The sequence below is a fragment of the Conger conger genome, chromosome 1 (assembly GCF_963514075.1).
Source record: "Conger conger chromosome 1, fConCon1.1, whole genome shotgun sequence".
NCBI classification, from domain to species: Eukaryota; Metazoa; Chordata; class Actinopteri; order Anguilliformes; family Congridae; genus Conger; species Conger conger.
The window spans coordinates 79,520,643-79,534,618 of NC_083760.1; the positions used below are offsets into that span (position 1 = coordinate 79,520,643).

The 13,976-nt window shown below is 46.1% G+C and overlaps 1 protein-coding gene across 2 annotated transcripts in view; it reads left to right on the forward strand.

Annotated features, from left to right (window-relative positions):
- Positions 1-13,976, forward strand: part of dedd1 (death effector domain-containing 1) — a 20,645-nt gene continuing 6,669 nt past the window's right edge. Inside the window, exons 1-5 of one of the 2 annotated variants that reach the window (XM_061236983.1) lie at positions 1-136; positions 321-420; positions 1,663-2,201; positions 2,570-2,698; positions 3,105-3,308. In XM_061236983.1, the coding sequence (XP_061092967.1) occupies positions 1,736-2,201; positions 2,570-2,698; positions 3,105-3,308 (799 nt within the window). In that variant the 5' untranslated portion in view covers positions 1-136; positions 321-420; positions 1,663-1,735. Of the gene's footprint in view, positions 137-320; positions 421-1,054; positions 1,338-1,662; positions 2,202-2,569; positions 2,699-3,104; positions 3,309-13,976 lie in introns of those variants that run through there. The other variant, XM_061236992.1, reaches the window with a different exon arrangement.

Sequence of the window (13,976 nt, forward strand, 5' to 3'; positions counted from 1 at the left end):
GTGACATGAAATCTAACCAATAGGATGTAGATACGCCCATTTACTCCTGGTTGCAGAGACCCTTGTCTTTATTGTTGCTCTCAGCCCGTCTCGTTAACGCCGAGCTGGAGACCACATTCTCCAGTAAATTCCACAGGTACATTTTGATTTAGGAGTTCAATTATCATACGTTTCGTGTCAAGACCGACTAGCTTACGTATGAAGCTGAATCAAAATTGAAAGAAGTATGTTTCATTGCCCAACATGGCGTCTGTGTATGACAGTAGTCGTTTGTCAAAATTCTCTCCGGCTGATTGGTTGATTTTTTTGTCTTTGTGAAGCTAGCATTGGCCTGGGTGGGTGGTACTGTTGGGGATTTGCTGTGCAAAACAGCTCAGTATCGAGATAGCGTTACCAGAGTCTAACACGGAAATCAACAAGGTGAGTGATTAATCCCAAAGCAGACAACGTTCATATATGAAATAATCGTTACATAAATAATGCTTAGCAACACATTGTAATATGCATTTGAATTCAAAACATTAATTTTGAAGATGGCAAGTGCAGATCATGGTTGTTTAGCTGAATACAACTGCTTTGATGTTTTGCTAGCCAGCGTTAGCTTAGCTTGGCTTGTTTACTCCAGACATTAACAAGAGTGACAATCATTTTTGGAAACGGATTAATATTTACAGGTAATTACTAGCTTTATTTAATGGCTCATTTCTCATGGAAACTATTTTTCTAGGTAACTGACTATTTTATTCACGATGGGCACTTTCACCAGTTATTTCAAGGTCAATTAACCCATCTGGTGAGCGTTAGCTAGCTAGTTGGCTATAGAATAAATCGTTGGAATTTTTAACATCGAGGAATCTTGTCTAAATAGAGCTACTTTTAGTCAGCAAGACTGACTTGTTATCAGTCCCGAAATGACAGTGGCCGTGACAGTATTGACATCAACATATTGTTGCTTGCTCGTGTGTTATTTTGTCAACATAGCTTTACGTTAACGTTAACGTTACATGTTTGGAAAGCCCTTTTGCAGAATGGGATGTTTTCCCCCAGTCCATTTAGGCACTGTTCGTTAGCTAACTTAGCTAGCTATTGATTTAGCTAATGCTAGCTATATTAAGTAAGTGTACGGAAATGGCCGTAACGAGGAAGTCTAAGCTTAGCTAGCTAGTTAACTAACAACGAACGGGCAGGTAATGTAACGTTAGCTAACATTTGCTAGGGAAACGTGACATTACGTAATAGGTTACACGTGATGTTGGTGCAAGTACATTAGCATTGTCAACAATGCTTGGGCGTGCAAATTCTTCACCAGTAACTCACCGACTGCAGCAGTTCTCGAGGTACTAGTCTGGTCACCGTGCTAGTTGCACCAAAAGATATATTAGCATCTGATAATTAGCATGCTCAGCTAATTCTGAAGTGGCTGGAAGCTAATGTCCGTGGCTAACAAACTAAGAACTCGTTGGCGTTATTCAGCGACTGAAAACAAATGACACCAACATAGCCAAGAGAAACCGTTAGCCATATTTACCACACGATTATAATTTGTAATTATTTGCCTTGTTAGTAATTTAGCTGGCTTACCAACAGCTAGATGCTACGTATATTATTATCGCATTTACAATGCAAGTTGATGTTGACTCCCGTTTTCAATATTCTTTCTAGATTGGAGCACCTGCACTGATTTGTGAAAACATTCTGAAATAATACTACTACTACTACTACTGCTAATAAAACTATGTCAGCAATGCGCAGACCAAGGTACTCCCTGTTTTGGGAGGAGACCGAATGCCTGAATTACTACGGTATGCTGTCCCTTCATGAGATATTCGAAATCGTTGGGTCCCAGTTGACGGAAACTGACGTCGAAGTTCTGTCGTTCCTTTTGGACGAAACGTACCCTGGAACTCATCCCCTCGACCCAGCGGGCTGGACTCCCGAGGTCTGTCCCGAAAACCCCGAGGCGAGGGAGGGCGTTTCCCCAAGTCCAAGACTGCTAGAGGCCTGGCGTCGGCTCCAGCCTCGGGGGTCCTCATGCCCTGCCGCAGCTCGACACAAGCCCAAGAGCGGCTTAGACCTACTGCTGGAACTTGAAAGGCGTGGGTACCTCAGCGAAGGAAACCTGGAACCACTGTTGCAGCTGCTGCGGGTACTGACGCGACACGACCTCCTGCCCTTTGTCTCGCGAAAGAAAAGGAGAACAGGTGAGTTTTCCAGTGGCGCTCAACATGTGGGAAAATCCAGTTACGTATTGAATTGATAGAGGTATTTATCTGAGCTTGAAATAATTATGGGTCATGCAGTAACGACATCCTGCACAATATATTGGCACTGGTGTAATTCACTTTGCTAGGTACACAGCAGAATAACAGCAAAAGTGGCAAATCAACCACATGCAAAATTTGTGAACGGCTAAAAATGTAAAAGATTGTGTTCATACGCATCCCCTACTTTAATATGGTGTCTCAGGTCTGGTGTGTACTGCGCAGCATTACATGCATAGCATATACTGGCCTCCTGAGAGGTGAAGGTTGTCACACCTATGACACCCTAAGAACGCTCTGTGTTTCAGTGTCCCCAGATCGTTGCGCTGCAGAATATTTCGGCGAGGATCACAGGGAAGTTGGCTCATCTGGACTGACGGACTCCAACGGACAGACGGGTGGTACCCAGGACCAATTACAAGGCCAGTGGAGGGCAGGTGAGCAGAAAGGGGCAGGCACACTTTTTTTTTTATTGGTGGTGGGGGGTATTGCAGTATATATTGCAGGAATGAACATGGGTTGTCAGTGTTTCTTTACTGAGTGAGTGGATGGGTGTGGAATAGGCATGTTTATGGGTTGACAGTGTTTGTGTAATGACTGAGTGGATTGGTGGGGAATAGGCATGTTCATGGCTTGTCAGTGTTTGTGTAGTGAGTCAGTGGATGGGTGCGGAATAGGCATGTTCTTGGCTTGTCAGTGTTTGTGTAGTGAGTCAGTGGATGGGTGAGGAATATGCATATTGATGGGATGTCAGTGTTTGTGTAGTGAGTCAGTGGATGGGTGAGCTCGTGTCTCGTCAGTAAAGGGGACTTGCGCTGCAGCTCTGACCGCTGTCTCTGCTAGGTGTTGACCCGTCCAGACCGACACCCTCCTCCTCTCGGCGGAAACGGGGCCGCGGCCGGGGCCGGGGCCGGGGCCGGGGCCGGGGCCGGCACTGCAGCGCGGCAGGTGGCGCCGCCAGCAGGACCGGGGAGGAACTGCAGGAGGCCGCTCCGCCGGCCCAGCAGCAGCAGCAGGCCCCGCCAGCGCAGGAGAAAGTCACCTGCGGTAAGCGCAGCACCCCCTCCCCCCCTCCCCCTCCGTCTCTCTCTCCCTCTGAGAGCGCGTGCCGTTTTATTTCCCCCCCCCTCCCCTCTTCAGCATTTGTGACTGTTCTCCTCTCACCTCCTCTCTTGTCTGCCTCCTCATCTCTGTGAATCATTGTAAGCGCCTTCACAGCACACAGCAGGCCAGATCTCACTGTTCAGGACGCTTACTGCCCGCGCTTAGCCTGTCCGTTCCCGTGGGTCGCTCGCCGCCCTCCTGCCGGCAGGGCCTCGGGATGCACGCAAGCACACCTCACCAAACAGCTGCCCGAACTCTGGTTCCCCTCGCCCCTCATAGCTCAGTCTACTCCTTTTATTTATTCTTTTTTTTTGCAGACTCTTAAAATTTTTTTTCCCCCAGTCCGTTTCCTTCCGTTTTGGCTGTCTGCGAGCGGACAGCTGCACCCCTGGGTTTAGATGTTGTGTATCTTTTCCACACTCTGTATCAGGACCCTGCTCCGCTTTGTGCCGCATGCTGTGGGTTGTTTGAGTAAATGACCTGGCGGGAGCATGAGGAAGTGAGCACACGTAACTGGGAATGGCTTTGTGTGCCCTGACATCTTCAGATCCATGTTACATCCTTAACACGCAAGAGGCTGGCATACCGAGTGCGCTTTTCGTAAAATGGCTCCTCTGACAGCGTTGAACAACATCGCAATTAAACGTGATTCAGAAGGGTGTTCTTTATGCAGAAAGGGCGGGGGAGGGATACACCATCCCACTGTTTTGTTTATTTTTTTAAATCTTTTTTTTTTTTTTGGGTGGGGTGTAAGACTGGGCGTTTCGTGCCAGACTGTAGCCGTTTTTAGCGGGCCGCGTCGCACGCCACAGTGTGTTGATCTGTTTGTCTCATGCTTCTCCCTTCCGCTAATGACTGCCCTGTAATGAGCTGAAGCTGTTAACAAGCATCTGTGCTCGTCTGTCCGTTCGTTGCCAGGCTTTGGTTCTCGCTGAACACACACACCAGACACCAAGCTGTCCTGATCGCGTGCCTGGAATAGAAACTAACAGCTGCCTCAGGGGACTCCCGCTGTACATAGTCATTCAGCCTAATCCACTTCTGCCTGTTGCTTGTTTTAATCATACCAAGCTCTGCATAACTGGACGAAATGAAATGATCTGCCCTGTTTCGAATTGGTGGTATAAGGTGAGCTGGAAGGATTTGTAACTGTAACCGCAGGCAGACCTTGTGTTTGCCTAAAAACACTGAGCATAGGTGGCCATTCGTTACTGTGTGGGTCTGTCTGTTCCCAGCAATGTACGCTAGGATTGGGGTTCAGGTCTGGGAAATATGGACAGTTATAATCGATGCCAAACCTCTTGGAGATAGAGCCAACAGCTCAGTCCGGGGATCGCCTCAATATTCGAGAGACAAACAGCAGCAGATGGCTTTATAGAGAGCGCACCTCTCACCAACACAGCAGTCCTTGCTCTGTGCCCCCCCCCCCCTGCCTGCCTTGTAATTCATGATTTTATTTATTTTGTTTTTAAACGCTGAGTGACCGTACAAAAGAGGAATTCAGGACACCCACTCCACAGCAGTGTGATTCGGCCCTTCGTTGTGGTAAACGGCGCTGGTGCGTTCCGCGCTCTGAAACCGGCTCCGAGCTCCGCCGGCTGCCCGCTCCTTCATCAGATTCCCATTCGCCTCCGTCAGCGAGAGTCCTCGGGTGTAAGTAGTTCGCTCCAGAACAGTGGAGGTGTGTGGCGTTTCCAATTATCGGGACAACGAGAAGGACATTGCATTCTGGGCTTACAAAGGCGGCTCCGTATTAAGGAGAAATCCATTCCAAAATCCGCAAATGGATATACCTTGATTAGGGCTTGAAATTAAATCCAATCCGACGCAACAAAAAGCCTGTTTCGCAATTAATTATTAAACTGGACATACTGTGTCTCTACCAAATAAATCAAGTCTATACATTGCTATTTGGCACCTAGCTTTGTACATTCTCCACAATTGCTGGGGTTGCTTACTAGGCCCTGCACTCGCGTGTGTAGAGAGCATTTATTGTTAGCCGTGGAGAACCCAAAGTGTGCACAGTCGCCTAAGCGTGACCTCACCACACGCTCTCTTACCGTAGGGAGTGACACGCCTCTTGAGGACGAGTTGAACAGTCAGGCTGCCGACTGAAACGGGCTGCTGTGCAGTACTGGTCTGAATTCTGTCCCTCCACTGCCCCCACCACCTCTCCATATGTAGTCCATCCGTGTCCCAAACCTCCCATTGATTGTGTTTCTGACGAGAGAGACACGCTCTCCAGCCCTGCCCCAGGGAAGTCGCGGCGCGCATCGATGCGCACAGACATGCACACGCACACACACACGCATTCACGCGCACACGCACACACACATACATACACGCACATACATACACGCACACTCGCACGCGCGCACACGCACACACGCACACACACAAACACGCATACACGCACACGCACACACACACATACACACAAACTCGCCCGCGCACACAAGCACACACGCACACACACACACACACACACACACACACACACACACACTCTCACACTCTCACACACACAAACACGCATACACGCACACGCACACACACACATACACACAAACTCGCCCGCGCACACAAGCTCACACACACGCACACACTCACACGCACACACACACACACGCACACACGCACACACACACACCAAAGTACCAAAGTACCAAAAAAAAAAAAAAGCATCGATTTAATGGTGCTCACACGGGGCAGCATTGTACATTGGCCCTCCCAGTCGTTCAGAGATTTGGTGTTTGCTCCCGTCGATCAATGCTGGACACTGCTTTACACCCATCCGTAGAAGCTGCCGGGCGAGGGCTGAAGGGCTTAGTGATCCAGTGTGCTCAGGGATCACGGAGACCGGTCCCAGCGATCCTGTCTCTCTCGTCTCGTCTGTCTGTGTGCGTTCTGACCTCATCACCCCTTCCCTCCGTCTCGTACCGCAACGCCTGAGCGACCCGTCACTGAGCCGATTCTGCGTTTCTCTCTCTCTCTGTTCATCCCTTTCCGTTTCTCCTCTCTGTGTTCATCCCTTTCCGTTCTCCTTTCTGTGTCTCTTCAGCAGTTTTTCCCCCACAATGCCTGCGCTGGCGGGTTCTCCTACCGGTCAGTCCCATTACACAAAAACACACATTGACGAAGGTCCCATGGTCTTACCAAGAACTTACCAAGGCAAAAAATAAACTGGGATGTTTAGTTTAATTGACCTTCATTTTAAATGTAATTATTTGAAATTACTGGAGTCCAGTGTGTTAATTCTACAGACTTCTGTTAGTGTCCACAAATGCCTTTGAATCTCAGCGCCTTAGTTCACTCTGCACAGTCCAGTCCAGTCATTGGGAGTGTCTATTCATGAAGAGGTTCACACACAATAACCTGTTGTTCACAGACCTTTGAGTGACAGGTAGCTCTGATTTCTGTTGCCTTTTGCATACAATGCTTATTCACCCAACACCCACCTGCCTGTAGCCTGTAAACGCACGCCCGCCACTCAAGGGAGCCCCACGTGACATCACAAAGGATGGAATGTTCACGCAGTAGGTGTGGGCCTGCACATGCCAGAAGTCAAAGGTCAGCAGAATCCTGCCAGTGTTGTGACGTTGTTCCATGAGAATGTGCTGTCTTGACTTCGCATTTGATTCCACCAGGTTGACTGAGGATTGAGACTCAGATCGGGTAGGAAACACAGTGAGGGAGAGACTGCATTGAGTCAGTCCCGTCTCTGTGTCCGTACGGTCAGCGTGCGCTCGCTCACGCTCTGTCACGGTCGGCCCCGTGTCCCAGGTAAAGAAGCCCCAGGAGGGGGCCGCCACAATGCTCTGTGTTCAATTGCCTGTGTTCCATTAAATGTCCTCCCAGGTGCCTTCCAAGTGTGCCCCGAATGTAGTCAGCGGTGTTCTCTCTCACCGTGGCTGAAAGTGCTCTTCAGTCTCCGCCCCGCCCGTTTTTTTCAAACGCTCCCGCCAGGGGCGTGGGCCTCAATGTTTCACAGAACTGACCAAAGAGTCCTCTTTAAGAAAAACGAATTAAAGAATTTATAATCCGATCCTCCCCGATATGTTCTGTGCTCAGAGCACTCGGAACGCCTTAAAGTCCCGTTCCTCCGGTGGCTCTGGAAAGGAGCCCGGACCAGTCTGGGCGTGTGCCTGACTGGCTGCAACGCCTGCTCGCCCCTACTGGGCTCAGAAACCCTGTTCTGTTAGACGCTCCCGAGAATGTACCTTCATTTGCGAGCCCAGGTGGTTCTGAGGGCGTTCTAAAAAATGGCCCATGCACTACGTGGTCTCAAAAGGTCACCACAATTTGACCGCAAGTCCAGATGACCTCACAGGTTGTAAGAACGGAATCTCTATTCAGACTGGTCTCAGACCTGTTCCAATACTGGACCAAATCTTCTGTCAGGTCTCCTCTCCCCCCCCCAAAAAAAATCACCCATACGTTCCGATGGTGTTCTAATCGTCTCTGGAACCTTTGCTTGAACAGTTCTGAGGAAAATGACCCAACAATGCTGTGCCAGCTATTCTCAAAAGTCCTTGAATCTCATCTCTTTTACCCATGCCAGTTTTGTTTGGGAGAATGGAGATAGGATAGTCTATCCTATTGTTTCGATGATGGTTTGATAATTACAGTACTAAGAGACATTCAGTTATTGCTAGTTTCCTTTGTTTTTTTTTTTTGTATTTATCCACATTCATTCCTACACTTAGCTAGAGTAACTGATTTGGTACATTCTTCGTACATGCCACACATGTTAATGATAGTGGTCTGCAATGATAGGCTTGGAAGGATTGGATTTTGAAATGAAAACGTCAAACTTTGCTACTATTTCAGTAAACCTAAAAAGTGTGTGTGGGGGTAGTGTCCAGTTAAAAATAAAAAAATAAATAAAAATAAAAAAACATGGGTTCTGTGAAACTCAGAAGCAGCTCATGTAGCCCTTTGACTGTATAATATAATATATTGAAATGGTGAGGCCAATATAAAGCAATGGGGAAAGATTCCATCACACAGGGCAGCACGTTCGCTCAATGCTCATACTCTTTTCTGTCCTTGGTCACATGACCGGTCACGTCACATGCCCAGCGAAGATGATGACGCAGAGTAAATTTCATGACCAAACGCTTCAAACGAGGGCGCAAAGGTTTAACGGCAGAACATTTCTTGGGGAAATAAAAACATACATTATCTTTGTCTGTGCTGGGGGGGGGGCGGAATAAATCGGACCTCGGACAAATTAATGAAAAAATCCAGTCCAATGGGAAAATAGTCTTTTTGAGCGAAAATATAGGCATCGCTAGGGGGCGACGTGATAAAAATTGACGAAACTAGTAGCTCCGACAGCTGCCACCTTGATGTAGCCGACAAAGGATGAGTGGATAATTGTACGTCAGGTACAAATAAACATTTCACAAGGAAATTCCAGAACACATGGACAACCCTCTTATTATACTGCACTGTAGCTTCACTCATGCATACATCAAAGTCATATAGGGTGTATAATTTAAACAAACAGCAATTGTTTCTCTTGCAATAGATATCCAGTCGAGCAGGAAATAAACATAGCTATGTTTTGAACTCCCTTCTCTCGTTTTCTGGAGACTATATATTTGCCAATATTTGACCTGCCAGATTATTTGACATCATTTGGAAGTTTTATCTACATTTGAATAATAGCTTGGATGCCAAGTGTCAACAGTGAAGATTCTGAAGTGTCCTTTTTAAAAATTAAAAATGCTTTCAAATGAAAGAAATACACTTTTATTTTATTTTATTTACATAGCCCAAGCAATGCGTAAAATATTCCCACTTTAAACAATAATACATAAATGGAAAGTGCTATGGCTATTAATTATGTTTAATGGCATAAACAATAAACGGGCATGACTAAGGCTCCTTCATAAGCTGGTAACCACGGCAGCCAAAAATAAACAAAAACATTTTATAAACGCTTTTTTATAATTGTATCCAGTTATTTAACTTAATGTATTTCATATACATCTTGTCAAAATAGTCATAAAACAAACTATGGAAAGTATTTCAAGACTTTCATTATTAAAGTATAGGTCATTAGTATACGTCCTTCAATTTAGCCTTTTGTGAAGTGATTTAAATTCACAAGGCTTTTATATAATATCCATCATAATTAATGTGGGCCAGGTTCAGGGGCTTAACTGCAACACAAATGTATATATATATGCATATATTATAATGTCAAAAGGAAAAGGCAAAATATCTAATCCTTGCAAGCCTACGTAAGCAGTAGCAATCGGGGGTAACTGTCAAATCAATATTGTCAGTAAAGTCTGTCACTTTTAATTTCACAGTAGTGCATTACAGATACCATTCTGTCCTTAGACTGTTATCCAATAAATGTCACTCCAGTTCATTGTTCAGTCTTTAAAAAAAAACCACTTCTGCTGGGGAAAAAAAAAAGAACTAAATCAAATGTAACCGGAACTTTTCTGTTGCAGATCAGTGCTCACATCCCGTACAGTAATGAAGCAGATAGTTCTATGAACATGAAGCCCAGGCAATTTGGCCGACCTGACCCATCCATTCCAGTCCAGAGTGGATTCGTTTTCAGGGGTATGACTGACCCCGGAATCTGCGGTTGCCATGTCCGATGGCCTACAGTACGTTTACAGCGCATTTACAAATAACCGTGAGCCTATGTAAACACGGACTAATGAACGAGCCGAAATGTTGCATGCTGTACGTGTATGACGTTAACTGTTAAAATGTTTAAATTTTTCAGATGCCAAATGCGTTCAGCAGAATGACAGTTACGCTACTATTTACACTGCGACTTGCAAAGTACAGGCTGACTGCGCATTTAGTTTTCCGCAGGAACGTTTTGCTCGGTGGCGCTTCGAACGGGGTGACTCTGGGCTGGACTGTTTGGGTCAAGGCTGGTCAAAATTTGCTAGAAGTTTTTGGCACTGTAGGTTTTAGCGCCACTTCATTACTGTATGAGACGGAGTTCACCAATGATTCCTCTTAACGAACCTGAAGGGGGTAACGAGCCCCCCTCCCCCCTGAACAATGGAGGAGAATGTCTATGCCTGCTTGTGCTTGAGAATGGAAAAAGTGGAAAATGAACCAAACCCACCTGTGCTTGTCTCTCTCTCTCTCTTTCTCTCCCTTCTCTGTGTTCGCAGTTCAGTACTGACCGACTCGTGTCAGGGAAACACAAGTTGGTCATCCTCACAGGCACAAAATGAGAGGGAGAGCACGAACACAAAACGATCGAACAAAAAAAAAAAAAAAAAAAGAAAGCGAATGGTGTGAGGCAGAGCGGGCAGAGAGGGGTTTGTCTGTCTGTCCGTCTCCTCCACCTGGTTCTGTCGTGTGGCAGAGTAAAGCGGATCGATAACGGGGAGTCCAAGCTCTTCGCTCCAAAGTGACGCCTCATAAATGGTACTTGCATTCTTTTGTTGGGGGGGGGGGGGAGGGGGGGCGGGGTTGTGGGAACCGGAGGAACCTAAACTGAACCCAAAGCTGTGCCTCTTAATGCTCTGTCTGATGGATCTCTGCTCCTGTACGAGTGTGAAGTGGCCTGACCACGTCCTCCGTGTTCATCTCAGACAGTCCTGCTGTACTAATGTACCTGGGCCATGCCATGCCAACCAGGAGGTTGCACCACCGTGCCTCAGATTTTTCTCTTTTTCTGTGTGTTGGTAGACAATCATGAGTTATAAAATTCCTGGAAATTTGAGCTTCATACTCTATATTGTGGGGAGTCATTTATTTGTAAATGAGTCATTTGAGAGCAATTTCTCATCATGACTTTATGAATAACGTTATCTGAGATAGTACCCACGGCACATTCAATTTGGCCATTTTTGGCACATTTAGACCTGCCTGGAAAACGGTTATGGAGTTATGGACCTCTAAAAATAGTGTGCCATGCTGTGTTCTTCATCCCCGACTCATGCCTCTACCGGGAAAACAAAACTGAGTATTATACTCACATTTCATCATTATCTACCAACACACAGAAAGACAAGAGGTGCTGTGGTGCAACTTCCTGGAGTTGGATTGGAATGGCCCAACTCCTGTTATCCTAACGGTCCACCATGTCATTGCCTGGATTAGTGGGAGCCAGGGGCGTGTGATGTGGTTTTTACAGTGGTTAGCTACGTTAATATAGCAGGGTTGTGTGTGATCTGTACACAACACTCATGCTGAATCTGTGATAATGCCCTTTTTTTATTTTGGTCCTGCATCATGTGTATCAGACCTACTTAAGTTTCTCGGCCAATCTGTCCAGCAATATTTCCGATGTAATTCCTCCATATCAATGTGTTTCCTTGAAATTACCTGTCTGTCTAAAACCAAGCAGCCAAGCCATCCTGTTGGTTCCTGGTTGTAGGATCTCACAACCTGCAAGGATCCTGTGCTACTGGCTTCACTTCCAATATTAAATTCCAGTATTATTTCAGAAAGAGGGCAAAAACACTTTGCTTGGGTAGCTCCTTACTGTAGGCAGCTATGGATGAATGCATATACCCAATCTCTGTAGAACAGTCTGTAAGCCGACTCAGTCCTTGACTTGGGTGGGGTATAATGTTCCCCATGGACAGCTGGCCTTTCCCACCCATTCACAAAGCGTCTTGGTGGTGTGATGGTCTGATTTCTAAATGGTCAGCCATCTTAGGTTCTTGTGTCTGTTTGGGGCCATCTTAACCTGCCACAGCTGTCCAGGGCCTGTAAACCATGTTCTCCCTTGAAAAAGAGAAAGAAAATGTGATATGATTTTTGCTGTTTTCATTTCTTTTGAGAATGTCAAAAGTTGTATGAAATGTAAAAAACCAAGAAACTGAAATATGTGGTATCATGACTTCTGTGGAGTCTTGCTTAACAAAAAAAAGAAATTCTAAACGATGATCTCTTGTGTCCATTTTCTGTGTGCTAGCCATCATTTCAACCTAGAAAATGAATGACTCTCTTTGTAAATAACCCCCCCCCCCCCCCCACCTCCCCATGAAAGCAGTTGGAAATTCCTTGTAATCCAACAAAACAAAAGACGAAAAATGATAAATGGACAAAAGTAACAACAGTTTGTGCAGTGTTTTTTCCTTGTTTCTTTTACGACACGTTTATGGGCTGTTTTTATATATGCTTTTCACACTGATTGAAATGATGAAGAAGTTCTGATAGGGAACGACAACAAATTGCAACGTGTCGGCTTCACTCTGCAGACATGCCCTTTTCGAATGAGAAATATTTCTTGATTATTGCAAAATTGAGAGATTTTCTCTTTGGCCAACAACCTCTAGGGCCATGTTGTAAACTGATAGACACCGTGTGTGCCAACACCGTATTAGCCATTAGCAAACGGGGTGTACTGGCTCAGTAATGACAGCTGTATATCAGCCACGGTTCCTCTGTTTGCAACCGTAATCTTCACTTGTAACTTTCACATCTCTAAGCAAGCCACATAATGAAGTTTGGGTCAAAATGTTGTCTTAAAGCGGAAGTAGATTTTATATTTGTACTGCCTGGGAAAGAAATTAAACCATAATGGAGTGTTACAGTTTGTAGTCGTAAAACCCAGAAGCATGTCAGCATTTTTGAGCCGTGGGATTCCTTGGCATATTCTCAATGCTTTTTTCCTATTGGGATTTCAATGGTTAACTTTTGCTGACATGTTATTAGTTAACATTCTTGTTTCGCGTTCTACGAGTTAAGTTGCATCTGTTCATGTCTCAACCGTGAATTTTGAAGCCGCTTTTTGCTGGCCGTTGTTGGAGTTTCAGTGTAGCAACTTGTCAGCAACTTGCTTTTTTAGAGCAAAGCACTTGGAGATATTCACGGATGTAACTTAACCCGTAGAACAAAACGTGACCAACTCCCTTAAACTTAAGCTAGCCACAGACCTTAGTTTCGGCAGAAATGGTCCGTAGCTAGCTTAAGAATGTTTGAAATCTGCCTCGGGGACCCATAGCTCAAGAAACCGAGTTGGCCTACAAAATCATCACACTCTTATTTAACTTGACTGTACAGCCAATCTGTATTGGCTTCTACTTGGAAAAGGGCTGTGGCTTCAGTTTACCTATGGGACTTACTTGAATGAATTCCACGGTGCTTATACATGCTGCTTGCGTGAACAGTCAGCGGCTTCTTAAACCCGTTCCCCGTTTCCGTCATAAAATTGATGGTTGGAAAGTAAAGATGTGTTTCCCAAGCTTTTTTTTTTTAACACAGAGCTGCATGCTGGGGAAATGCCCACAGGGCAGGATGCACTTCCTGCCGGATATTTTTGATGTGTGGCATCAAAGGCTCGACTCGCCTTTTCCGACTTCTGGTTCGTGTTCTCGACAGCGGTACCTGCTGAGGTAGTTTTCAGAAGAACCCGCTGAAAGGCCCCCGTAGGCCCCCTGCATGAGCGACGATTGGCCGGTTCCAGAGCCCGCCATTGGCCTATCGCGGCTCCCCCCTCGGCCCCGCTGTGTGAAATGGTAAAGAAACAGGCCGGTGTCACAGCCTGCCTTTAGCATGGCGTGCTCAGCAGGCCCCCCGGTACTGCGCACTTCATGGCTGCGGTTTGAGTCCTTGGCCAGCAGAGGTTCTGTCACCCCGGTGACGAGGGGCAATTCAAAGAAGAATGTT